This window comes from Podarcis melisellensis (assembly GCF_964234715.1).
Source record: "Podarcis melisellensis genome assembly, chromosome: 13".
Taxonomy (NCBI): domain Eukaryota; kingdom Metazoa; phylum Chordata; class Lepidosauria; order Squamata; family Lacertidae; genus Podarcis; species Podarcis melisellensis.
In genome coordinates this window covers 37,853,801-37,878,946 of record NC_138545.1, presented here as the reverse complement: position 1 = coordinate 37,878,946, position 25,146 = coordinate 37,853,801, and the positions used below count along the sequence as shown (strand labels likewise).

Below are 25,146 nucleotides of genomic sequence, written 5' to 3'. Positions count from 1 at the left end.
CACCAAAGCTTTCAGCCGCCACCTCTAGGCCTTAATGCCAAGCCACAACTCCAGCTTCTGAGCTGCCAGTGCTAGCAGGGTTATGTGTACACTACGGTTTCCTAGGAATCTCTGCTTTCATATGACTAAAACAGGATTCTGGGCCTTCCCAACACAGCTTCAAAGACATACAGTGGTACCTCGGGTTAAGTACTTAATTCGTTCCGGAGGTCCGTTCTTAACCTGAAACTGTTCTTAACCTGAAGCACCACTTTAGCTAATGGGGCCTCCTGCTGCCGCCGTGCCGCCAGAGCACGATTTCTGTTCTTATCCTGAAGCAAAATTCTTAACCTGAAGCACTATTTCTGGGTTAGCAGTGTGTAACCTGAAGCGTATGTAACCTGAAGCGTATGTAACCCGAGGTACCACTGTACTTGAAAGTGCATGGAGAAGTACAGTGGTACCTTGGGTTAAGAACTTCATTCATTCTGGAGGTCCATTCTTAACCTGAGGCACCACTTTAGTTAATGGGGCCTCCTGCTGCTGGCCCACCGCCACCCGATTTCTGTTCTCATCCTGAAGCAAAGTTCTTAACCCGAGGTACTATTTCTGGGTTAGCGGAGTCTGTAACTTGAAGCGCCTGTAACCTGAAGCATCTGTAACCCGAGGTACCACTGTACTGGCAAAGATCTTGAAAGACAAGGAGGCTGGCTAAAACATGCCCAGTGAGTTGCAGGTATAAATCTTGTCCCCGTCCTTGCCTATCACTTAGAATAAGTTATTAAAAATAATTTTAAAATGCATACTTCTGAACATACAAATTGTGACAGTCAACTTTTCTTAGTGTAAAATCTGGATTATTTGGACACAGAACTAGTTTCTTTCAGTACAAAATATACAGCCTTGACAACACTGGACCTAGACTTTCTTCCTATTGCTGGGCTCCAAATTAAATACTCCCAATCCTTGGCTTTTATCCACAACAAAACCTAAACTTCGTAAAGTACCTTCCTCACAGATGCCATCATTAGGCAGAGTCTAAATAAACTTGAGCTTAATTTCAGTGCAGGGATGAACCCTGCTTGCCTTTTGAAATACTTCCTCCTAACCTATTTTTAGCATTTGGTCACGAACTTCCTATTATACCACTCCTATAACTGAATTCACAGAATGAAGTTCTCACTGCCTTTCGGTTCATTTCCAACTTCTGCTGCTCCCCCCCTACTTTTCACTGCAAGCAAAAGGCTGAATCATTACTCCATTACCAGTAAAGGTTCCAGCAACAGTAATGCGTTTGACATATAACCAAGACCTTCTTTGTGGATCTCTGAGCCGCCGAAAACCTGGAATCCAGCAGAGCCTCTCTTTAAACATGTCAGTTCCAGACACACTTCACATGGAGAAGAAAACATTAACACCACTTTATTCTTGTTTAAAGAAAAATATCCAAATACACAAGGGATCCGTGGAAGGTTACATGTTAAGAAGAAATGGGGTAGGACAGGCAGAACTGAAACAGACTTACCCTTCTAAACAAAACCAGTTAAAATCAATTACATCAACTGGCTGATGGGGCCTCATTGGTTAGGCAGCCCGGGAGACAAAAGCCTCACCTGACTGGACCACACGGGGCACGGATGCGTCTCCATTCATCACTCCATTGGGGGCTCCATCATATATCCATTCTCAGTGGACAAATAACCATCAGCTGACTGCATGGATTCTTGGTCCAGGAACATATCCTGGCTGGTTTCTTCCAAGGCCTCTCCCATGCCATTGTCCTGCCCCCTCTCTTCCCGTTTCTCCCCTCCCCGCTCCCCCCGCTCCCGCTTGTGCTCCCTGTCGCGGTCCCTGTCTCTGTCCCTATCACGACGACGCTCTCTGTCACGATCCCTGTCTCTGTCTTTGTCGCGATGGCTGCGCCGCCGATCCCTCTCTCTATCCCTGTCCCTGTCCCTATCTCTGTCCCTGCCCTTCTCTTCCCCCACTTCGGGCTTCACCTCCAGCCCATCTACGCCCATCTCGCCAAGGGTGGCCTCATCAGGCGGGGCCTCAGCCACTTCTGGCAGCTCTTCCTTCTTGTCTCTATCCCGGTCCCGGTCCCGCTTGCGATCCCTGGAACGGCTGCGGCGCTTGCGCTCCCGGTCTTTATCCTTGCTGCGCTCCCGGCTGCGCTTCCGCTCATCTTTCTCTCGGCTCCGCGTCCGCCGCCGGCGCTCCCGGGATCGGCTGCGACGGCGTTCCCGCTCTTTGTCTCGGTCTCGGCTGCGGTCTCGGCGATCCCGCTCCCGTTCGCGGTCTCGATCCCTGTGAGCCGGGGTGGCGGCGAGGGGACAGAATGTACTTTCTCAAATGTCAAGTAATTGTCTTTAACTACTACTTTGGCACTGTACAACACAAGGGGAAAGCCATGATGGCATCTATACAAGGACACATCTGCACTACAAACCGGTTTAACTGTCATGTCTTCCATGGTCCAGCATTATAAAAAAGCAACACACAATAAAAGGCTTGCAATCCAAACTACCTTAATCACAGAATCTGGTTTAATACCCTTATCTTTCCAATCAAGGGGGGTGGGGGTTGAGACAAATTATACAAATCTATTCAAATCTGTCCCATTTTGTGTGTATTTAATTTTTAAGAGATACAAGAGGAGGGTCTGGCTGCAATTGAGAAATGTTCTAATTTTAAACGCTAGGATATTTGCTTTTGACTTTAAGCCTATAAGCCTTCTGTACATTTAGCACACAGTTGGTGCTAAGTAATACTTTGAATGGGAGCTGCCACCAATCATTCTCTTGTATTATAAATGAAATTCCTTCAACAGTATAACTTTTTGAGGGGAGAGGGAGAATGGCAGTGATACCGCTCTGTTCTACTTTATGCAACTCAACTCACCTTTCATCGTATCGGGAGGTGTCATCCCGGCCTGAATGTCTGATGTTGACGTCAGCACCTCCTCGCCGGGTGCCACCGAGACCACCACCTGCAAAGGAGGGGAAACAAGAAGAGTTTGGATTTGATATCCGCTTTATCACTACTCAAAGGAGTCTCAAAGCAGCTAACATTCTCCCTTCCCTTCCTCCCCTACAACAAACACTCTGTGAGGTGAGTGGGGATGAGAGACTTCAGAGAAGTGTGACTGGCCCAAGATCACCCAGCAGCTGCATGTGGAGAAGCAGAGACGCGAACCCGGTTCACCAGATTACGAGTCTACTGCTCTTAACCACTACATCACACCGACAATGTTGGGTCTTTCCAGGCTTGTTCACAGTTAGAAGGCCAGGGCTGGAAGAAACATCGTCCTTCAGACTTGTATGCCTAGTGTGTGCTGTTCTAGTTCTAATATATCTTGTTTAAACTGAACTCATTTGAAACCAGAGGGAGGGAAAGGATCTCTCCTGGTTTCTGAGCCACATATGCAGTGAGAACAATTCCTCCTGCCTCGCAAAAAACATACGGAAAGCAGACCTTGCCAAATGGAGGGATCAGAAGGAAGGATGAAAGCACCTTGGAACGGTTCATGTTCATCTTTCCAGAAACTGACTAAGAATCGACAAGTACCTCTGGCCCAACACAACAACCTTCAGAGAAAACATCAACAGATCCCTATCCGGCATTATCTTGAAAACTTCTCAAGCACAGGGGATTTCTCTACCTTTCAAAAGCATTTCTCCACTGGCAAACAGCTCCCACATGTAAGCAAGTTTTCAAAGAAACGTTTAACTCAAGTCTACTTTCCTCTAGTTAAGACCTAACCATTCTTGGCCCACCCTCAGAAAACATAGGGAATAGCCACTTTAAGTACACAACTCCCTATGTTTCAGTTTCCTTCTTTCTGGGCTGGACATATTTAGTTCCCTCAGTTTGTCTTCTAGATCTCCACTTACTAAATGTCAACATCCTTGGTGGCCAGAATGCAGCAGTCTAGCAGCACTGATGTCTGCCCCTCACCCCCCCCCCCCGCCAAGACTTCTTGGGGCTTGCAACTATCAGGGACAAGGGTGGGGCAGAAAAACTGGCAAGCACGGTATAGCTCTCTGCACACACTTACCAAGCCTGCGTGGGCGCCATCCTTTCACCGTGCGGCCTCTCTCTACGTCCACCAGCACCCGCCTGCCATCTATTTTTTTCCCATCGGCGTGCTTGTATGCCGCTGCAACAGATTAGGAGGGGTATCCAGGGGGGAGGGGAGGGCAAAGGGAACTGCCATTATCCGGACTGCACATCAACAAGCCCACCCGCCCCCAAAGACATATACCACACACACGAAGGATTCTGAAGGAGGCTCCCATGGCCCCGCTGCCCCGGGCGAGGGATTGCTCCACATCTGCTTGGGAAGTGCTGCCTCAAAGCTCGTCCTGAACACAAGGGCTTGCCTTGATTAAAGTAGCTGGGCAAAATCCACATCATGGTGGGAGTGTGAGGGTGGGGGACACAACCGGCAAGTAAACTTTATGGGCTGCCTGACCACAGCTGCCCCAGAGCCCCAGAGTTGTGGAGCAATCCCCAGCACCACCTCACAATGTAGCCCCCTGGCCTCTGCTGCAAAAAGAAGGAAGGTTATTGAGCAGTCAAGACTCACGCTACATACATCACTTGCCCAGAAGGAAAAAGGCTGGGTACAGACAAGCAAGCCCTCCACCCCAGCCCTCCCAGCAAACCTCAGAGTGGGCCAAGCTCTGCTGCTTATTTGTACCCCCAGCCAGCCAGTCCCAAGATTGGCCATGCCCCCAAACCCAACCCAAAAGCAAGAGTTCCTGCCATCAAAATAAATAAATAAAAATAAATAGGGAGGGGGAACCAAACTGGTGAAGGGGAGGAGGGAAGAGGGATATAGAAATGCTTTCTAGGTTACAGGGGAGTGAAAGGTCTGGTGGGGAAGGAAGAGGGTAGTACGCACAAGGAAAAACACTCAGGGAACTGGCTGGCACCCTCGCTCAACACTCCCAGCCCACTTTAACCCACTATCCCCCCCCCGCCCTCACCCATGCCGCTTTCAAACCCACTGCAAATCTCTAGGACGACTTTAAGGGGAGAGGAAATGTTCTCAAGCCACTTGCTAAAGGAAGGGTGGGCGAGCACAGCTAACAAGTAAAAAGGAAATAAAAGCATTTACCTGGAGAAACTACTTACAAAACCATTGCAACTTTTAACTCCTCAAACTCACTGCATCGGGCTGCTAGCGCTGGGGCCCGAGGCGCAGCTCCCCCCTGCCCGGGAGCCCCCGGCTGGGGCGGTATTTTGGGTTTTGCATTTTAGCTGCTGAGCCGACCTTCCCTGCCTTACCTGTCTCAGCAGCGGAAGTCGGACACTCAGATCCCACCCCACCCTTGCCAGCCCCTCCCCAGTCCCCCCAGCCTCACCCCACTCCCCAAAACTACACAAAACTCTAAAGAGCTTGAAGATAGTTTATGCCTTAAGGGGTCCTTGCAAGCTTGGTGGCTCCCACGCACCACCACTCCTCAAATATACTAAAGGCACCTATATGTGGTCAATAATGCAGGCGTGGGCAGTAGGTCCCATGGTCAGTGAAGCAGCTCTAGACACTACCAGAGGACTTCAATCCACAAATTTCTGAAGTATTCCCTTTTAAAAACATGCCCATCACCAAATTCAGAGAGCCAAATGTTGCTATTGTTTATTATCAGTTATCAAAGTGCTGGGTATCTTTTTAAATATAGAGCAAGATAGTTGACTGTATGTCTTTTTGGGGACACTTTCAGGAATGAAATTTTACTTTTATTGAACATGCACAGTTCAAAAGAGTAGGGGAATGTGTGTACAGTTATTTTTAGATAAAAATGCAGGGGCTGTATTTTGTTGAGAAGCACAAAAAATTAACTATAATGGTTTAAAGCTAACCATGTGCATAAACTGTGCATTAGAGAAAAAATAAACACATTACCCTTAAGCATGCACATAAAAAAGATAAGAGATAATCTCTCTCTTCGATGTGGGTAAATAGGATTTTCCCCTTCCTCATTCATGCATATATGCTCAAGGAGGATGTTTCTCATATACGTAATTGGGGGGGAAAGGGTTGAAATTCCCTTCTTATAGAAACAAATGGCAAAAATCTTCTGATGTACATACATTTAATGGGAAAATATTACTTCAGAAAAAAAAGACTTGGAAGCTCTCCATTTCAAGCAGAAGGTTCCATGAAATAAAGAAAAAAGCACTGGCTCTAACTTATTATGGCACAAAACATTTTCACCTGTTCTGATTTCACCTGTTCTAAATCCTGATGCAACAGTACACAGCAGAAAAGCTCTGATTTTTTTTAAAAGTCCAAAAATCGGTTTCTTTGAAGGAGGATGTATTTTCCAACGGTCTGCCATCCCCCTAACCTTCATTTAAAAAAACAGAACCAAAAGTGGAGATTGTTCAGCTACTAGAGAAAGCTGTGGAAGGCGGAGCTTGACAAGATCTTCATCGTCAAGTCAGGCTTTGTCGAATGACCAATGGCAAAGATGTCATCCTGGGCCTCGAAGCCCTGAGAATCAGAAGCCAGTCACAGTCTTGGGGCACGATGACAGACCGCCACCCCCTACAAATTGAGTCTCCAAGTCAGCCTCATGGCTCATTTCCAAAATGGGCAGCCAGTGGACCAAAGTCAGCAAGGAGCAGCGTCCCTGCCCCCCATATTCACCACCATTTTATTGAAGATGGGAGACGAAGATGGGCCTTTTCTCCAGTGAAGAGGTCAGTCCATGGTTGGGCGAGTCCCAGATTGCTTACCTGAAACCACCCTCTGCATTGCATCTTACCTTCCTGGGACGTTTTATAATTAAGCACAATGGCCCTAGCATAAAAATCCCCAAGCTTTTCTCAGGGCGTTCAAGGGCTTTGAGCAGCAGCAGCAGCAGCAGCTGATATGTTGGGGAAGCTCACCTAGAACAGCTCTGTTGTCACATTACAGTTAGGCCTGAAAATTTACTATTTCAAGCCCTTTCTGGTATCCCATCAATGACCAAGCCCTGGGTTTTCAAAGCTTTTCAATGCCAAGTTAGACCTTCAAACTTTTCTCTCTAGGAGAGGCCAGTTCACAAGTTACTCTGGATAAAATGGTGAATTCATTTTTTCATACAGAAATCTCACCACAAAGAGATTCCTAATAATTCTTCATGCTTTCATTTGCTTGCCCAATTAATAAGAAGAGGCAAGGACACGCAGGGTGTGCATTTCCATTCACTGTACTTCTCTCATCCTTTTTATAAGGGCACACCTTTATGAGAACAAATCAACAGAGAAGAATGTATAAGGAATCCCTCCACCTTGTGACAAGATTGCTATGTAAAAGATGAGTATGAGACTCTCTGTAAGTAGCACTTAATCAGAATTTGGCAAAGTCACACTCTGCTCTGGATTGCTGGAGACACATAATCGCAATGCTGGGGAGGGAGCTTTCAGAATTTACCAAGTCCCTCAAGGAGCCAACAGCGAACACCTGTTAATCAGCACACTAAGCAGTTTATAGCTCCAATACTAAACTCACAGGCACTCTTGTTTTTTCCTGTTCTTTAATAGATCCAAGGGCAGCACTTACCGCTTTTCCCCTAGGATTCAGAGGTCAGCAGTTAAGTTTCAAGGGCAAAGGTGGGTTTTTCTTTGTTTAATTAACTTCCCAACCTTGTCAACAGTGCCCCAAAGCAAAGCAGAGGTGGACAGTACATGCACATTGGCCTTTATGGTTTGCGATTTAGCGATATACTGCTGCCTTTGACATTCTAGATCTTGCCTTGCAGACGATGGCAAGCTGAAGGTCCCCATCTAAATCCTTATTAAGTTTCAATACTCCAAAGCTTAAAGGCCTCTGACGGAACACATCCTTCCAACGTAAATACTGGGAGGCAACAGGATGGTCCTTTTCAGGTTTAAGTCCTGAATTTTACCAAGCCTCCCCCCACCTTGGCATTCCTCGCTATAGCCTGCATTAGGCAGGGTTGAGGGCTCCAAATACTACACAATTGAAAGATCTAAGCTAAAGGAGCCAGACAGAAAAGAAGGTAACAAGAAAGAACAGCAAGGTATGTGTGATGTCTCTGAACTGCCTTCTCTAGCAATAATTAGGAACCCAGCAACAGTGGTATAGTTGCCTGCTTGCATGTTAAAACCCACATTGGGGGATCAACGATTTAGAACCTCTGTTGAGACAGACATCCCAACCGTGTCCCACTTTGCAGGTCCCATTACGGCCTTGGCACGCCCTGCAAGGGTAGCCAGAGGAATTACTCTACATAGCTTTGTGCTCCCACTCTTGCTAACTACCCAACCACCCATCAGCTTCCTAACTAAAAGCAGAGCTCAAATATCCTCAGTCCTGGTTCCTATCAATCGAAGAGCGCAGGCATAAAAATGCACTCCCTCCTAAGAAACACACATCAGCCTACTCAGGGATTATGTACATTAACAGGAGCATCAAAAGATATTTGCCTCCAAGTTTGGCCAGGGGCAAGTTGCAGTGGCTCATGGTAAAACATTGCTAGTCAATGCAATTTCTGTACCTAGAGATAAAGCAGCAAAGCCAAAAGATTTAAAATGTAAGGCCCCGTGTGTCTCAGTCTGATTCAAGTGACCCAATAACTGGGAAGAATCCTCCATTCCACAAATGTACAATCTGTTAAAACTCTTAAATTCAAGAACTGACTCAAGTGGTAGTTGATATAGATGTTTGCTCTCCCCTAACACAGCTGTGCAAATAATTGTTCAGAGGATGGCTTCCCTTTCATTCCTAAGCTTACCAATACCACTCTCACTGCTACCAGTCACTCCACTGCCCAGGCACCTAGTCCGGGTGTCTGTCCAAGTGAAGTGAGAAGACAGCCAGGTACACATGCTTTATGATGCTACCTTGTTTTCAAGATAGAATAATGGAGCTTATATGTGAGTGGCTCTATCCCTCTGGCACTGGAGGTGCTTCTTTGGGCAATTGTCACTGGCCACAAACATCAGGCAAGTGCTAAATTACAAAGCTACCTTAATATGCTGCTTAAGCTAGAATGCTTAAGAATGATGTAGTCTGGGGTTTTCCTACCTTTCCAAAGGGGACTAACAGAGCCCAGTCCTTTCCAAAGAGCACTAACACAATCTAACCCAGGTCTGTCAGGATATTTGGGAGCCTAGTATTAGCATCAGATTTTACCATCACTTGTGTCTACACTATTAATGTAAGCAGTGATTGACAGTGGAAAGATTAACATTCTCATGGCGATTTCAGAAAGTGACCTCAAATACTGTGATGCTTTCTTATGTGTGTTAATGAACTGAGAGAAAACATTTTGGTCTAGCCAGTCTGAACAGGACTGAGGAGCCCCTACCTACTTGGGGCAAACATAATAAAATGATATTTTTGAAATAATTCTCACTCGCCAACTGTTTCTGCCTGCGTTGTTTAATGATTGCCAATCCAGCCTCACAGACTGCAGAGCGTAAAACAGCACATGTGTGTCTTGGAGAGGGAGGGTTCACTCAGGATATTTGAGCCCTACTGGAGAGGGCTGACCTATTATTATTCTTCCCTCCCTCCCCATTATATTTATGCTGCAAAATATAAGGCCAACAACCAAGCATAAGGAACCCATTTCTCCTTCTCCTTCCACACAGAAAGAACAGCGCAGAAGCCAGAAGAGAAACACATTCCTCTTCCTTCCTTCCCTCCACCCCACCTCCACACTAAGTCATGTCACCTAGCATCTGCCTTTGACCTGGCTTGTGTATAGAAGTGTGTTGGGTACTGCGGTTTCTTACCAATTATACAAACCCTTATACCAACCATACAATGAGATGTTGTAAAGGGGAAGCATAAGGATCAGCTGCAAGCCAGCAGTGGCAATAGCCATCAGAAAGGTGGCTGCAGTGACAATAAGAACACAGAATTAATACACCCCGCTCACAACACGCCTCTCAACAACAGCATCTTTTCAAAACACAGCTACAGGTCAAAGTTACACTTGCTTTAGAAGAACTACTTCTTCACAGCATTCATTCTCCCTCTTTAAAAAAAATTAACAGAAAGGAGATGGGCAACAGTTCAGTGTGTGGGGGCAGCCTTTATGACCCTGCTGGGTTCTGCAATGCAAGCAGGAACTCCAGCCTGCCCAAAAAAATGCTGGCATGACTAGTTAGTTGCCCACCCTCGGTCTACAGGGTTCCCCCCAACACAAGGGAATCTTGAGGGGTAAAGATGAGAGCTGTTGAACTGTTGCCTGTTACTTTAGCATACACACGCACCCACACACACACATTGCATTTGCAGCACCCCAGCTACGTTAATTTCTTTTTTCAGAACTAGACAAAGAGATGGAAGTGATGCTCTCGAAAGAGAGCAAGCCTACCTAGAGTAATACTGAGATTCCCAAGTCCAAACCCTACATGAATGATTGAATGACAAAATATATAGGGAGAAGAGGGTAAAACTTCCTCCCTTCTGGATTCTACTGTTGATGTGAATGCAAGGATTCTCTCCCCTGCCTCCCCCTCACTTTCTATTATTGGTATGACTGGAAGGGTCCTCACTCGGAAACCCAACAGGGCCAGATTAACGGAACTTGGGTGCTTGCCAAACCAAGCCAGGCTCCCCCACTCTGTACTTACCTGTTGGGGGGAGCCCAAGCCCTCAAATAACTCAAGGGCTTTGAAAAAACATGCTTTTGTAATAGAAAAACTAATTTATAAAAAGACAAAACACACAAATCATAAAAACATCCCAGAAAACTATTGTACTTACAGTGCATGTCACGTTCATGTTCGTATTCAATGAAGGCGTAGCCACGTGGCTTGCCGGAGTGCTTATTGTACACCATATAGATCTGGAATGGAATTGAAGTGGCAGCAAGGGTTAAATGTATAGCCATAATACCTTCTTAGGACCCAAATGAAGTCCATCTCCTTATAAAACCCCATCACTTGAGACCACAAAGAGGAAAATGGTCAGTACACATTCAACTCTTGGCTGACCATGCCTGCTATGGTGTAATTAAAGGGGCATTTCTGCAAAAAAAAAGATACCTAAGTGATATAGGAAGCTCCAGATTCCAAAGCCCACATTACATTTTGTGTGAACGGAGCCTAGAAATTCCCACTGTGCCCTCTATATAGAGTAGCTGTGAGAGCACTAGAGAAATGAGGAAATGATAGCAGAGAGATGAGGAACGTAGAAATCTCAGGGAACAAGTTGTCTTTCATGTGTGTGCTTTAAAAAAAAGAAAAAGAACAGTGCTCCAATGAGTTCAGAGATAGAAACAGCTTTTTCCCAGGGGTCACTTGCACCTCTCTCCACCCCAGCATTGTGAATGTCTTTGATAAAATGATCTGAGAGACAGGAGGCACTGGAAAGATAGAAATGTTAAAATCAAGTTGGTTTATCCTAAACCACAGAACTAGAGATATGTTCCAAATATATGAAGTGCTTCTGATAAATCAGAAGCATTTGAATGCAAAACAATCATATTTGAAATGAAGTAAAACGATGTGGGAAGAAAACGAAGATTAAAACTTGCTCTTTTAGAAAGAGGTAAACGGGGAATAAAACAATGAAATTAGGGCAGAAACCACTCCACCCACCCACCCACCACAAAATACTGGTCTACGCAATTCATCACTGGGAAATATGGTGATAATTATGTTCAATAAATTATTATCTGACAGCTATTGAATTTTATTGATTGATTGCCAAACAGATTCAAAAATAACCTTTCTACTTACTCTTTTGATAGGGCCATAAACTTCAAACTCCCGCCTCAGCTTGGATTCTGTTGTGTCATAGTTCTGCAAGGAAAATGGGAAGTCAAATAAGGAGAAGGCATAGAGATTATAACTGGTAGTTGTTTTTGTTTGCTTTGCAGATATGACTTAGAAGGACATAAACAAACTGACAGAAGCAATTAAAGGTTCACAGAAGAGAACCCATTTCTCCCCTCAAAGAGCAATATATGATGCAGACCGCATGCTACACAATACAGTATGCACAAATTCTGAAATACCCTGGGAACCCTTCTGTTATTTTCTCATTTATGTGTATGAAATAAAACTTTACCAATCTGCATAGCTTTTCAACCAGACTATTTGAATTCCAAATATTCATTGTAGCTCCAGATTCTTCCACAATTTTTTTGCAATCACTGCCCTCACCAAATAAGCAATTAAGGCCCTAATTTTCAAACCATCATTATTATTTAAAAACAAATGTAATATTTATTTCTGGGGATTTCATAATTTGTTGCCTTAGTTCTTTTGAAAATTTCCTCAAATATCTCATCCTTTATGACATGTCCACCACACGTGTTTGAAATACCGTTTGTCTAAAAACCTCTACAACATAATGCTTATGCATTGTTGTGAAGTAAGAAATTCCTAAGGGAGTTAATTGTGTTGTCCCAGTCCTGTTTCCCAGACTTTTCTTAACTCTTCAGGTGACTGCATGTCCATTGTATTAAGAACTAATGCAAACTGGAAACTAGCCCTTTACATCTTTGTCACTTCTAAAATTATCTTCTCCTACTGACCCAGGTCTCTGGTTGCTTGTCCCATAATGTGGGGCAATCTGAAAATGATCCTACCTGCTACCATGAAAGCCACACAATGTTGGGATGGTATACTTAATGCTTCCACGGCTCCCTAGAGCCACATTCCCATGTAAAATTCCAATAGTTTATGAAGCTTAGCCCGTTTCTGTGATTCAGAAATGGCCTGTTTCTCTCAAGAAAATCAGAATGACCTTGTATCGGGACGACCTGGCACGAGGGGTTCTTTGTGCTCTTTCTGTACTTTTAACACCACCTTAAAAGCTGTGCCATAATTTTTAATCCTGGTTTTTATAAATTTATTTACATAGGGAAGTACTGTTGGCAATGGTGGAAATTGCTAAAGCTGTTTGTTTCCATCTGTAATCTAACCTCTCTTACTGGTAAGGACACTAGCAATTTATTTTAAACAAAGTGTTGGCAGAAGGAAGAAGGTAACTTACAACTCTGGCCACAAAGAGAGTCTTGAAGGCATCTCCTTGAGCATTGGGATCATTGTGCGGGTCCCCTGATTGGAAGAAGAATAAGGTAACGGATAAGAAATGAAGGAAAGGGGGGGGGATGTTCTTTCACACATGTGAACATTAGGCCCATCTTAAGATGAATAAATGAAACATTGAATTCATTCATGGTTAAAGACCAAAAGTGGTGCGACTTTCACAAAGTTCATTCCTTCCCCCACTGCTCCTCTCCCTGACTTACACATCTTCAGCTCAGTCTCAACCTCTTGTTGCCGGCGCTCAATCTTCTCTCGCCTCTGCAAGGAAAGGTGTCAAGGACAGAATATTAATGCTTACCTTCCAGTTCAGATGAACTACCTGAAGAAATACATCCCTTTGAAAACAATAGGGACCCATAAACCCCAGCTTCTAAGGAAAAAAGCTACCAACAAACAGTCAAGGGTGGAACCTGAGGCATTCCCCCATGCAATCTAGGAATCCTGGATCAGAGCTACTGTTGCAATAACCCACAAATTGCTATGCCCTGTACATACCTTCCGTTCCATTCGTTCCTCACGTGTCTCTGCGCGGGTAGGAGGAGGAGCATCACGTGGGTCCTGTAAGAGAAAGAGCTCATTTTTAATAAAGGACAAAGTGTTGAGAAATAAAAGCTGTTCTTGCAACAGCCAAATTCTGCAGGCACTAGCCAACGTTCTAACAAATTACAAATCAGGCCAATTCTTATAAGTACTTACTTCAAATTCTCGAATGTAGGGGGCAATGCCACTGTAGGGCTGATTATGGTGCTTCTCATGGGGTAGTTTCTCCAGAGGAGGTAGGTAGGGTATAGGATCACGGGGGGCAAATAGTGCCAACAAATTTGGGGGCAGGAATTGCGTCATCTTGGAAAACCTGCCACACATAAGAAAAAGAACAGACACTTTGAGAACAGGATAACAGTTCCTGGTGCAAACATTCCCTAAGAAGTTCTTAATATGGCACAAGAACTGTTAGTAATCTACATCTTTGCACAAATCAGTTAAAACAACAAAACACTTCTGAACATCAAAGGTTGGAAGCTGGACATATAGTACAATCCTATGTCCATTTACTCAGAAGTAAATCATACTAAGCTCAACTCAGTATCTCTCAGGCTCCCTCCTCCCTATACTACACCTCTCTTATCAGTTGGTGCAGCAGAGAGTAGTGTTGCAATACTATACACACGCATCTGGGAGTAAGTAGTCCCAGAGAATGCCACTGCTAAGGGACTGCTTCAAAGCAGGAAGTCCTGTTTCGAATCTGCTCCAATCTGAGGCCTGCTCCAGACATGCAGCAAATGGGTGGGTGGGTGGGAAGGGGGCAGAGTGGACTGTACCATTCCACATCGCGAGTGGGCAATTTATTACTGTCCAGCGCTCCTCGGGGCCCCTTCCCCCTGCGTACAAAACCACTTGCGAGGAGTGAAAACAAGCAAGCAAGTTTTACAGACCAAACCGCTCTCTCTCTACAATGCACAGCTCTTCCCATCTCCGTTTTCACAATACAGGAGAGCATTCAAAGAACGTGAGCGCACACATACGCACACCTGCAGTTTGAAGTGGTACAGTCCATTCCACCACCTTAGCCCTCCCCGTCCCGTCCTCCCCCCCCCTCATAATGCATTGGTAGAGGCCTCAGAAAGTGGCCTTATGGAGGGGGTGGGAAATAACCATATGGTGACCTACCTTGCAGGGCTGCAGTAGAAGCAGACACAGCACTTAAGTGCAGTGCTTTGAGAACGATGTGAATACAGTACCACAGTTACTACTACTATTATTACTATTATTATTATTATCCCAGGAGGTTCCTGGATCCCTCCCCCTCTTCACCCAGAATCACAGCCTCTCCTCTCCCTCTTTTTTTTGTAATCAGCCTTTGCTTCTCTGCCCCCCCACTTCATAAAATCGCTGCCCTTTAACCTCCCCCCCCAAAACACCCGTTATTCCCAAGCCCCTCCCCTCTGGCCCAACCGCACACAGACACGCGCGCGACAAATGGGGGGGTAGAAAAACACCACAACAGCCCCACTCCTTCCTCTCACGCAGCGCCCCCCCCCCACGGTTACTGCCCCCCGCCCCTGGGCTGCGACCACGCTCCCTCACGTACTCGCCGCCTCTCTTTCACTGCGGTGGGCCGTGGGCGCTCTTTCCCTCAGATGCCTCGGCGCCCGCCGCCGCCTCAGGCTGGGCCTAGTCCGTGCTGCCTCTGCGCATGCTCAGCCTCCAACATCCAACCAACCAGTCCCCCGCCTCCTCCAGTCAGCATGTCCAGATCCTTACGCGGCCGGCTCTTCTTTACCGCCTTTTTAAAAACGCGGCGATCCCTCCGCGCGAGTTTTACGGTTGGAAGAAGCTGAGGGGAGGCGCGGGTGGGGGAAGGGCTAGGGAAGTAGTCCTGTTAAGAAGAATAAAATGTTACGTATTAGGTGCGCTGAGGCCATTCGAGGGTGGGCGAAGGTTTGGAGTGTATCGCCTCGGGGCTATAGAGGGGAAGCTGCACATTTTGAATGTTTCTCCTCTGAGGAGTTTTAACACCCCACCAAAAACAAAAACCCGCTCCAAAGTCCATGTGGCATTTTGCTACCTTGAACCCTTCCTCCTGACGCGACAAAAACCCGCGCGCAGGAAAGCTTTCGTTGCTGGCGCATGTCAACGTGCCTGTGGTAAATCTCCCGTGGAAGGGAGTTCCGTCGGTTACCTCTGGCCAGAAGGACGACTAGAAGTTTTTGCCCAGATTTTCCTGATGTTGAATACAGAGAGCAGGGGCAATCTTTTCCCACCTTCAGATTTGGTGCAAGAAGCTGTTTTTCCGTTAGCACCGCATAGTAAAAAGTGTTTACCGATTACAGTAGAGTGGTTAAAGTTAGATTAAGGTGCAGTCTTGGGAAGAAAGCCACACTAAAGGGAGGAGCAGTCTGGTTTCTCACAGAAAGAGAATAGGACCGGTTCATTTTGCCTCATATCTCAGGTTCTACTAAGGCCAGAAACCTTTTTTTTTTTTTAATATAATGGTAACTAGGAGCCAGTATAATGGTTTGAGTGCTGGACTTTTCCCACTTTTGAGCCATGAATCTCACAGGATGACCTTGAGTCTCTCAGCCTAACCTACCTCAGAGGATCATCATGAGGATCAAATGGGGAGAGGGAGAACCATGGACACCACCTTTGCGTCTTTACGCCAGCAGTTCTCAGGGACAGGAGTTTCTATCATATTCGTGGTGCCAGTGTAAGTAACAACCTTTGCTACATTGCAATGCTGCAAAATGAAAACAAAGATTCCATGTTCCTTCCTGCATTGCAGGGGGTTGGACTAGATGACCCCAGGGGTCCCTTCCAACTCTTAAGATTCTATGATTCTATGTCAACAGCACAACATCGCCACACAACAAGCCCACACAAGGCAGCACCTGGACATATATGCACATAAACACAGACGTGAACCCAAGTTAGGGTAAGTGAACAGGACAGATCAAATTTCATTTGGGAAGTAGGATAGTGTGTAGCAGGCAAACCACCAAAGCAATAACATGAAACGGAAACGAGACGCTTCTCCAGCTCACAATCATCATCATCAATTTTATATTCTCCATCCATATGATTGGGCTGTCACAGTCATTCTGGGTGGCATCCAACAAAAATACAAATAAAGCTTTTAAAAATTGAACATTAAAAGCTTCCCAAAACAGCTCACCAGAACCTTAATTACTGCACAGCAGTTTGCAGAAAGGAATATATCTGAAGTGAATTGACTGGCAGCAGGTGGCACTGTTAGATAGTGAATGTTTCAGAAATAGTCATCAGGAGAAGATCTGCCTGCTTGTGTAAGGTGAAAGAAAGCAGTAATACATAACTTTTCAAGATTTCTTTATTGGCATAAGTTAAAACAGTAAAATCATAAAATTCATACAAAGTCATCCAAATACATTGCTAATCCAAACACAATATATAAAAGACTAGATAACCACCATTGAATAAATCAGGCAACTTTAGATTTAGCTTTAAATATTTAGGCTAAGTACCCCAAAACAATCTTGGTAGTTTTGAGAGTATCATCCCTCAGGAAATATTGGATTATAGACTCTTTGCAAATCAATATTTTGAGCTGTAAGGGAGTCGGTAGGAGATCTCTGCGATGGGTGTTGAGAAGAGGGCAATCCAAAAATATGTGATGTATTGGTGTTTTCTTATTACAGGAACAAAATCTGATCTGGAAGGAGATTTTTTGAAACCTTCCAAACAATACAAATGAGGGGAATGCATTTAGACGAGCTAGCACAAAAGCTCTGCTATACGATGGAGTATCTAAATTATAAAAGTAATTAGGCATTACTCCATGGTGGGGCAGCAATCCTTTTCAAGACTCCAGGGGATATGGTGAACCTGCTCTCCTTGCAATATGGATGTAAATTGAACTCTGAAAACAAGTTAAGCCCTTGTCTGTTTTAACAATCCACAGTACAGTGAAAGGTGTGGCCATAAACGGGGCAGAGAAACAGTTTGAAAGTGTCAGCTCCAGATACCCTGTTCCCCTCATGGCCTAAAACTGCACAGAGCAAAAGGTCTGAATGTCAAGGCTCACAGCATACTAAGAGCTACAGTTCTATGTAAATAGGTGTGATTCCAAGGGCACAGCACAAAGACAACTGGAGGCCTTATGGATGATGATATTGTGCTCACAACCATTACAAGTTAAGGAAACACAGCAGTCTGTGGTGTAACTTGGATTAGGCAGAACAGACCAGATTCTTTAGACCAGAGTGTGTAAAACACACCCAGAAGCCTTTAATCCTTTTTCTTACTGCAGGGATGAGGAACCTGTGGCTCTCCAGATGATGCCTACAAACCACTTACAGACGGGTTGCTATGAGAAATTCACACTAAAATCCTGATGCTCTTTAATTTTTTTTATTAAATATAAGAAGAAAAACAATAACAGGAACAGACGTAAAGACCCCCGAAACCCTCCTGCCCACCCCTTCCGTCAATAGTACTATGGTACATTGTAATTATACAATGGTACATTGTAATAAATTCAAGTTTTCACATCATCTTTTGTTTCTACAGCATAAAGGGTAGAGCAAAAAGTCTGAGCAGCAGTCAGTTCATCATTCACAAAGAAAGAAAAGTTATTTTTCCTGGAAGGAGATGTAGTCTGTATTTACAACATCCAAATTTGTAATCAGTATGTAAGTCCAGTATTGTTGGTGTATGTAATAAATGGCCAAAATGCTGATGAATTTTGATGAGGATTTTTTTTAATGCAAAATGTAGAGAACTGAATTTTAGATTGGAAAAATTAGAAATTAGACAGAACCGAAACTTATCGATTCTTCCATCCCTTGCTGGCTGGAGTAACTATTATGATTAGTAAGCTACTGATTAGCTCATCCCACCTTGCACTGCTACTATTTCATTATCTGGGACAGAGGCTTTCAAACTTCCTTCCAGAAAAGCCTGGGCTTCCCTCAATGTTTATCAGGCTCTTCAGTTAGAAGACCGGTAATGGTGGCAGTATCCTTGCAACATACCTTGCACACCACTATCAAACTTCCATGCCAAGTGCAGCCATGGGACAGGGCTAGTCATTGTCCCAGGATGCATTCTCAGTTTGCACTAAGCACCAGTAGTAGGGATAAGTGAAACTGCCTATTTCAGCTTTTCTCAGTTTCTCATTTTCCAATTTTTTCTTTAAAAAGAACTGGACTTTTTGAAGTTTGGAAAGTGATAGGGAAATGCATTGAAAAGTGTGGGGAAAGTGTAGGAAGATGTGCAAAGACTTGGCAAGCAAATCAGGATGAACGCAGGCTGAATACACATGCTGTATATAAACCCCTTACGCTGGCAAACAAATCAGAATAAATGCTCAATAAGAAACAGATACAATCTGAGCCCCGTGTATGCTTTGTGCAAACAAATCAGGGTGAAAGCTCAATAAATAGGTTGTCTGGAGGAGCCGGATAGCGAAAATACCTGAATGTTGAGACTCTCACTAGCATGAGGAAAATGCTTGAGGTGCATACATCATCATCACCGCTTAATATTGATAAATGCATCTAAAATATACTGGCTGTTGTACATGGTTAAAATGAACAGATTCCTGCTTGCTGACTCACAATCGAAAACACATGAGACAATTTTGTATGCACCATACATTTAAAGCACATTTACAGCACATCTCCCACCCCCAATAACCCTGAAAACTGTAGTTTACCCCACACAGAGCTATAATTCCCAGCACCTTTAATAAATGACAGTTTATTGCTTCAAATGTGCCATAAGTGTATGTTGTATACACAGTCTTAAGGAGAGGGGCAATGGAGAGAATGGGAAACCTTTGTATTTGTTGAGTGAAAAGCAATTTTTTTTTTTAAAAAAAGAGTTAAATCCCGAACAGTTATGAACCTAGCAGTAGGAAGGAAAATAATTGAAAAAATCAAATAGAATATCCAGAAGGAAATGTGGGAGAGAGACATTTTGAATCAGTTCTTAAAGGAAGAAAGTCAAATATTGAGAACAAGAGAGCAATGCACAAGGGACTGTGGGAGAAAAATGCAAGGAAATTAGAAATAACACAAAGGGAATGAAGTCTGAGGATGAAGCTTTGTTTTCGGTGAAAGGAGAAGAATACAGAAGAAACAATAAAAAGATTAGAAGAACAACTATCATTAAGAGGCATAGAAGATGTTTAAACTTAATACAATGATGAGGGGTGCCATTTGTGCAGGGCCAGGACATCTTGCTACTTGAGTCAGAGCAGCAAATCCTCCCCGCCCCCATCTAGAACCCAAGTCTGGTTGAGTTATTTTGGCACCTGAGGCAGAAAGCCCTACAAGTGCTTCTCTTCCCCCCACACCCTCTGCAGTAAAAATACATTAATAAATAAATATAACTTTGTTGCCCTATCATGACTCTCAGCCACTTGTGGCAGCTGCCTCACTCAGGCTTATGGTAGGGCCGGCCAGCCCTGTGTTGGTGTGTCTGCATTTTCTTTGAGCGTGATTACTGGCAAGCAAGGATAGAGCTAGTTTAGCTGTCAGAGAAGCCTGGGGCACTAAATATGATTTAGTGTGGCGTCTCCTTGGCTGCTGATCCAAAGCTCACAACAACCCTTGAGTCCTCCCAAGTCTCTCAGCCTAGCTCACGAGACCCTGCTCTGTTCTCAGAGACCCAGGTGTTCTGGCAGAAGCACCACTCCTTCTTTCTAGACAGCACAAGAGTTCTGGCTGGCAGACCTCCCTACCATCTTGAAGGTGCCCTGCCCACCCCCTTCTCTGCCCCGGGCACTCTGCCTGCCCCTATGTCACCGCCATTCCAGTTATTTTTAGCTCTCCCCTCCTCTGATCAGTGTACTGCTGGGGATGGGGGCGGTGCTGGGTTTTTTGGCAAGGGGGCCAAGAGTCTGTACCGTCCTGGGCAACCTGATACCTCTAGGTCTGAGGAAAGTGTTTACAGGCAGAAACCTTGGACGCTGGCACTAGAAGGCAGGGGTGTTCTCAGAAAGGGGACATAGAGAAGGGCAGTGGGGAGGGGGATCTAGATTGCGGGTCTAACCCCTTTGCAGAGAGAAAACCAGAGGAAGCTTGAATGCAGTGGAGCAAGAGGGGAAGAGTTAGGGAGGTGGCACGTGGGTGTCAGTGGCAGGAGACTGGCATTACGAAAACAAGTTCATGCCAAGAAAGGAAAGAGATGGTGTGAAGTAGGGAAGGGGTAATAAGCAAATGAGAAAGAGAGAGAGAGAATCAAGCCAGAAGCGAGGTCAGATATGCTTGAAGTAAGGAGTGGATCAGTGAAAGGAAAGGAAAGGGCGCTAGAACAGCAGGAAAGTAAGAGAGAGAAGATGCCATCTGAGATTCAGATAACGGCGTGAGTGAACTGATATTGGGAAGTGTACAGATAGCTGAACAGCCAGAAACCATTCTCTGGAGAGGGAGAGGGCATCAGGGTGAAGTCCAGCTCATGGCTCCTGACCTCATGCTAGGATCACTGTAGCTGCAAACCTGCCATGGAGAAGCTATTGCCACCAACAGCAGTGGACAATGAACCCATTGCCAACGGCGGGGGGTGTCGGCACAAGGACTGCTGTGAGCGGGTGGTGATAAATGTTTCGGGCCTACGCTTCGAGACCCAAATGAAGACCTTGCTCAGGTTCCCCGACACCCTACTAGGTGACCCGCGACGCCGCGTGCGATACTACGACCCACTGCGTGGTGAATACTTCTTTGACCGAAACCGGCCCTGCTTTGACTCCATCTTGTATTATTACCAGTCGGGAGGGCGGCTCCGACGACCAGCCAACATCCCCATTGATGTTTTCCTGGAGGAACTCAAGTTCTACCAGCTAGGGGAGGAGGCACTCAGCAAATTCCGCGATGATGAGGGCTTCATTAAGGAAGAAGAGCAGCCCATGCCTGATAGGGAGTTTCTCAAGCAAGTGTGGCTGCTCTTTGAGCATCCAGAGAGTTCCCAGGCTGCTCGCATTATCGCAATAATATCAGTGATGGTCATCCTCATCTCTATTGTGATCTTCTGCCTGGAGACCCTTCCTGAGTTTCGAGATGAGAGGGACATGTCGTTGCCGGTGAGTGACTAGTTCCACATTGATCTTTCTTCTCTGCACTTGCTTCCAACGTTTGTCTTCTCTTAGTGGCACTGCCATAACATTTTTAGTAGGTTCCAAATCAGGGTGAGGTCCAGAGGGTGGCAATATTGGGCATTTGCCAGGGCTCCAAGTCCAGCAGAGGGCCCACCACCCTAGCAATGCTACCATTTCCAATTTGTTCAGAGTATCCAAGAAGGTCAGGTATCAGAGAGTTCTCTCCCAGTGGGATGGGCACTGAAGGTGCCATTCCTGAGTCCAACATCCTAGAGCCAGTGGCATTAAAATGTATTCTTATTTCCTAGCCCTCAAAATTGTCAGATTATAACTAAGCCTTCTCCAAAGTTTCCACATTTTATACAACTTTCATATGAGTCCTGCTTCACTACTGAGATTTGGAAATAATCATCTACCACCACTACCATCAAGATAGTAGTTCCACTAAAATATAAGGGTATTTTTTCACAGGCAGAAGAGAGGGAGAATCAATTGATGGCAAATATTGAATCTGACGTATGAAAAATGTCAAATGTGACTTTCATATTTTATTTTTTTAAACCCTTCTTTTTATTTCCCTTTCACCACATTACTTTCACATGGAAACCTCAGATTTAGGATGTCTCCTTGTGATAGGGCAAGTCTTCAGTCTATGAACCCCCAAGGCTCTATATTGGCCCCAATATCACATAATATAAATTCCCCAAATAAACTGTTTCTTACCTATAATTGCAGAAGCTCTTTAGTGGGAGTCGCATATGACCAGCTGTGAATATTGGGGGCTGCTGTCTAGTATTGGAAGAAACAGGAGGCAATTCAAAAAACTACTGATGAGTCAAATAAGTGAATTTTTTGGGAAGAACTTCAGCATTCTCTTCTCCATCCCCTACTATCCCTCAGAGATATAGGTCCATATTGGAACCTCTCAGGGCCATCATTAAGATGAAAGTAGCAGAAATAGGGATAAATCACAAGCTATAATATTATGGATTGGTAAGTATATCTCCTGTGAGGCTATGACATCCTGGAATTGTGGAACAATGTCTTAGCAATGAAATACATCCCACAACCCTGCATGCTATGCTTTCATATTTTTAGCATTTTATCTTTATATTTTAGAGGCAACCTGAACACTTTTGAGAAGGGTAGTAAAGGTGGATTCATACAGCTTTGGTTGCCATCATCTAGCCACAAATACATGTAGAAAATGATAGTGGGAAGGGTCCCATTCCAATACATATGGAGATTAATGTTGATGGGCCCACAGCCTCACCATACCTTGGGCCCTTCCGATGTCCCACCTACACATGTGTCTCTATTGGGAACAATCCTGTAGCAGTGGGAGAAACATTTGCATGAATTCACACTTGGAGGTTTAATGTTCTGAAAAGATGCCTTTTCTAGTCTACAGCCCCAAACTGCAAACCTTCAGAAGCCCCAGATCATGTTGCCATCTTCAGTGCCTACACCATCTGTGTGATATTTCTAACCCCCAGTCACTGCCGGGTGGTTATAATCAATCTTCTGATGCTGTGGAATGGGCACACTGTTTTCACTCTTTACTAGACTATGTCCCGTTCATCTTCCATGACCACTGGATCTGCTTTGACCTTGGTGGAATGTAAAGCAACAAATACATTGTACTGAATGTAACTCAGTACATATTGGCTGATTTGGATTTAGGTCCCATCTGCACTGTGCATTTGAAGCCTATCGCTTTAAATAGCCATGGCTTCCCCAAAAGAATCCTGGGAACTGTCATTTGTTAAGAGTACTGATAATTGTTGGAAGATTCCCTATGCCCCTCAGAAAGCTCTAGTTCCCAGTGTGGTTTAACAATCAATCCATTTCCCCAAGGAACTCTGAGAATTGTAGCTCTGTAATGGAAATAGGGGTCTCCTAACAATTCTCAGCACCCTTAGCAAATTACAGTACCCAGGATTTGGGGCTGGCGGGGACAAAGACAACCCATTGCTGTTTAAAGTGTATGATATTGCTTTACATTTATAGTGCAGGTAGGGCCTTAGACCTGGAGATCAGGAATGCCAGTGTGAAACTGGTCAGAAAAATAGGATCCATGTGGTAGGATCTTTAACTGGTTCTTAAGGAAACCTGCAAAAGAGAAGAACTGCTGTGGTGGATGAAAGCTGGGTGCTACAGGGCTTTGGAGTGAGTAATCCCATAACAGTGGCTAGTAAAATCCCTGTGTGGTATGATTAGATCAGGTGACTTAGAAAGAACAGAGAGATTCCATCATCCTGGGAATAGGGAGGGACTATGTTGAGCCAAGGCTCATCTCTAAAACTTGTGGAGAATGCATTTCCCACATCAGTGAGCTAACATAACCTATGTGCTAGGGACTAAGAGATTCCAGGTTGGAAGATATGGCTTTCAAACAGAGCTCAGCAGTTTATGCTTTGAGGCAGAGTGAAGCAGCCACCTCAGGCAAGTGATTAGGGGCATCATGAAAGGGCATCATATAAATTATTATTTCATTATCTCTGTTGTATTTTTGCCACCCAGGAAGAGTGTTCTTCTAGGATTTTGTGCCTCAAGTACCAAAATACCTTCACTGGCTTTGGGCACCTTGAGCTGAAGAACACCAATTGCTGCTTTCCCCATCAGGCAGCAAAATAGCTTAGCTTATTAGAAATAACCGCTGACTAGAAAGCTTGGCCATAACATAATATTTTACATGGAAGTACCAGCAGTGGCGTAGCGTGGGTTATCAGCACCCAGGGCAAGGCAAGTAATTTGCGCCCCCTAACCCATGGATTTGCACCCCCTAACCCGTGGATTTCCCTAACTCCCAGATGTTGCGCCCGGTGCAGCCGGCCCCCCCTGCACCCCCCACGCTACGCCACTGAGTACCAGAGATAGCTGAGTCCTGTTTCTGATCTCTTTTTCCTCTCTCTCTTCTCTGGTCACATCCACACCATAGATTTAAAGCATTCTTAAAGCACTTTAATAGTCACGGCATCCAAATAATGATGAGAATGATTCACCATCACAGAGCTACAATTCCCAGCTACAGTTCCCTGGATATTTGGGGGGGAAACCATGACTGTTAATGTGGCATAAGAGTACTTTAATTGTATGGTATGGATGTGATAAATTTATTTTCCCTCCCCTAAGACTGCATATCATGGAGTTCCCAATCCTGTATTTGTCCCTTTATCATTAATATGAAGATGGGCGATGTTTGCAAGCAAGTATGGTGGACAGGAAGTGGATGCTGAACTCTTCCTCTCCTTGTCAATTCTCCCTTACAGTCTCTTCACCCAGATGTTTCTACCTAGGCCCTCCCATCACCACTCATCCAGCACTGAGGCCAAAAAATCAGTTCATGTGTGCCTGTGTAATTTGTAGCTGTACAAAAGTTAAGTGATAGGGATGGGATGCAAGAGGTGTGATTTCCACTCTCTCTTAACCCATTTAACCTCCTTTCTAGAGAGCCATTTCAAACCTCTTAGACCTTCAGAAACATGCACTCAAAACTCTGCAGGAGTATTTGGCAGAGAGAAATCACAGCAGGAAATTAGAGGGCAGATAAAACTGGGAAG

The 25,146-nt window shown here is 44.8% G+C and overlaps 2 protein-coding genes across 3 annotated transcripts in view; one reads left to right on the top strand and one right to left on the bottom strand.

The window, feature by feature from the left end:
• Positions 1–1,370: 1,370 nt before the first annotated feature.
• On the bottom strand, positions 1,371–15,245 carry SNRNP70 (small nuclear ribonucleoprotein U1 subunit 70). 2 transcript variants are annotated; one of them, XM_081884228.1, is made up of 10 exons: positions 15,098–15,245; positions 13,705–13,861; positions 13,504–13,566; positions 13,212–13,266; positions 12,953–13,017; positions 11,692–11,754; positions 10,715–10,796; positions 4,037–4,138; positions 2,881–2,968; positions 1,371–2,322 (listed from the first exon to the last, which is right to left on the bottom strand). In XM_081884228.1, exons 2-10 carry the CDS (start codon positions 13,849–13,851, stop codon positions 1,632–1,634), a joined length of 1,356 nt encoding a protein of 451 aa, XP_081740354.1. In that variant the 5' UTR covers positions 13,852–13,861; positions 15,098–15,245; the 3' UTR covers positions 1,371–1,631. The 2 variants fall into 2 exon arrangements, with proteins under 2 accessions (XP_081740354.1, XP_081740355.1); XM_081884229.1 differs by having other exon boundaries at positions 1,371–2,286.
• A 5,145-nt stretch (positions 15,246–20,390) lies between these two features.
• KCNA7 (potassium voltage-gated channel subfamily A member 7) overlaps positions 20,391–25,146 on the top strand; it is a 29,440-nt gene continuing 24,684 nt past the window's right edge. Inside the window, exon 1 of the mRNA XM_081884184.1 lies at positions 20,391–21,568. Coding sequence (XP_081740310.1) covers positions 20,993–21,568 — 576 coding nt within the window. The 5' untranslated portion in view covers positions 20,391–20,992. The remainder of the gene's footprint in view (positions 21,569–25,146) is intronic.

What these genes read in the sequence shown, in the direction of transcription:
- SNRNP70 (XM_081884228.1), bottom strand. Translation starts at nt 13,851, where the DNA reads ATGACGCAATTCCTGCCCCCAAATTTGTTGGCACTATTTGCCCCCCGT. An exon ending in AGGAACGAATGGAACGGAAG is followed by an intron (nt 13,267 to 13,503) that starts GTATGTACAGGG and finishes CTTTCCTTGCAG; the next exon opens with AGGCGAGAGAAGATTGAGCG. An exon ending in ACCTCCCGATACGATGAAAG is followed by an intron (nt 2,323 to 2,880) that starts GTGAGTTGAGTT and finishes CATTTGAGAAAG; the next exon opens with TACATTCTGTCCCCTCGCCG.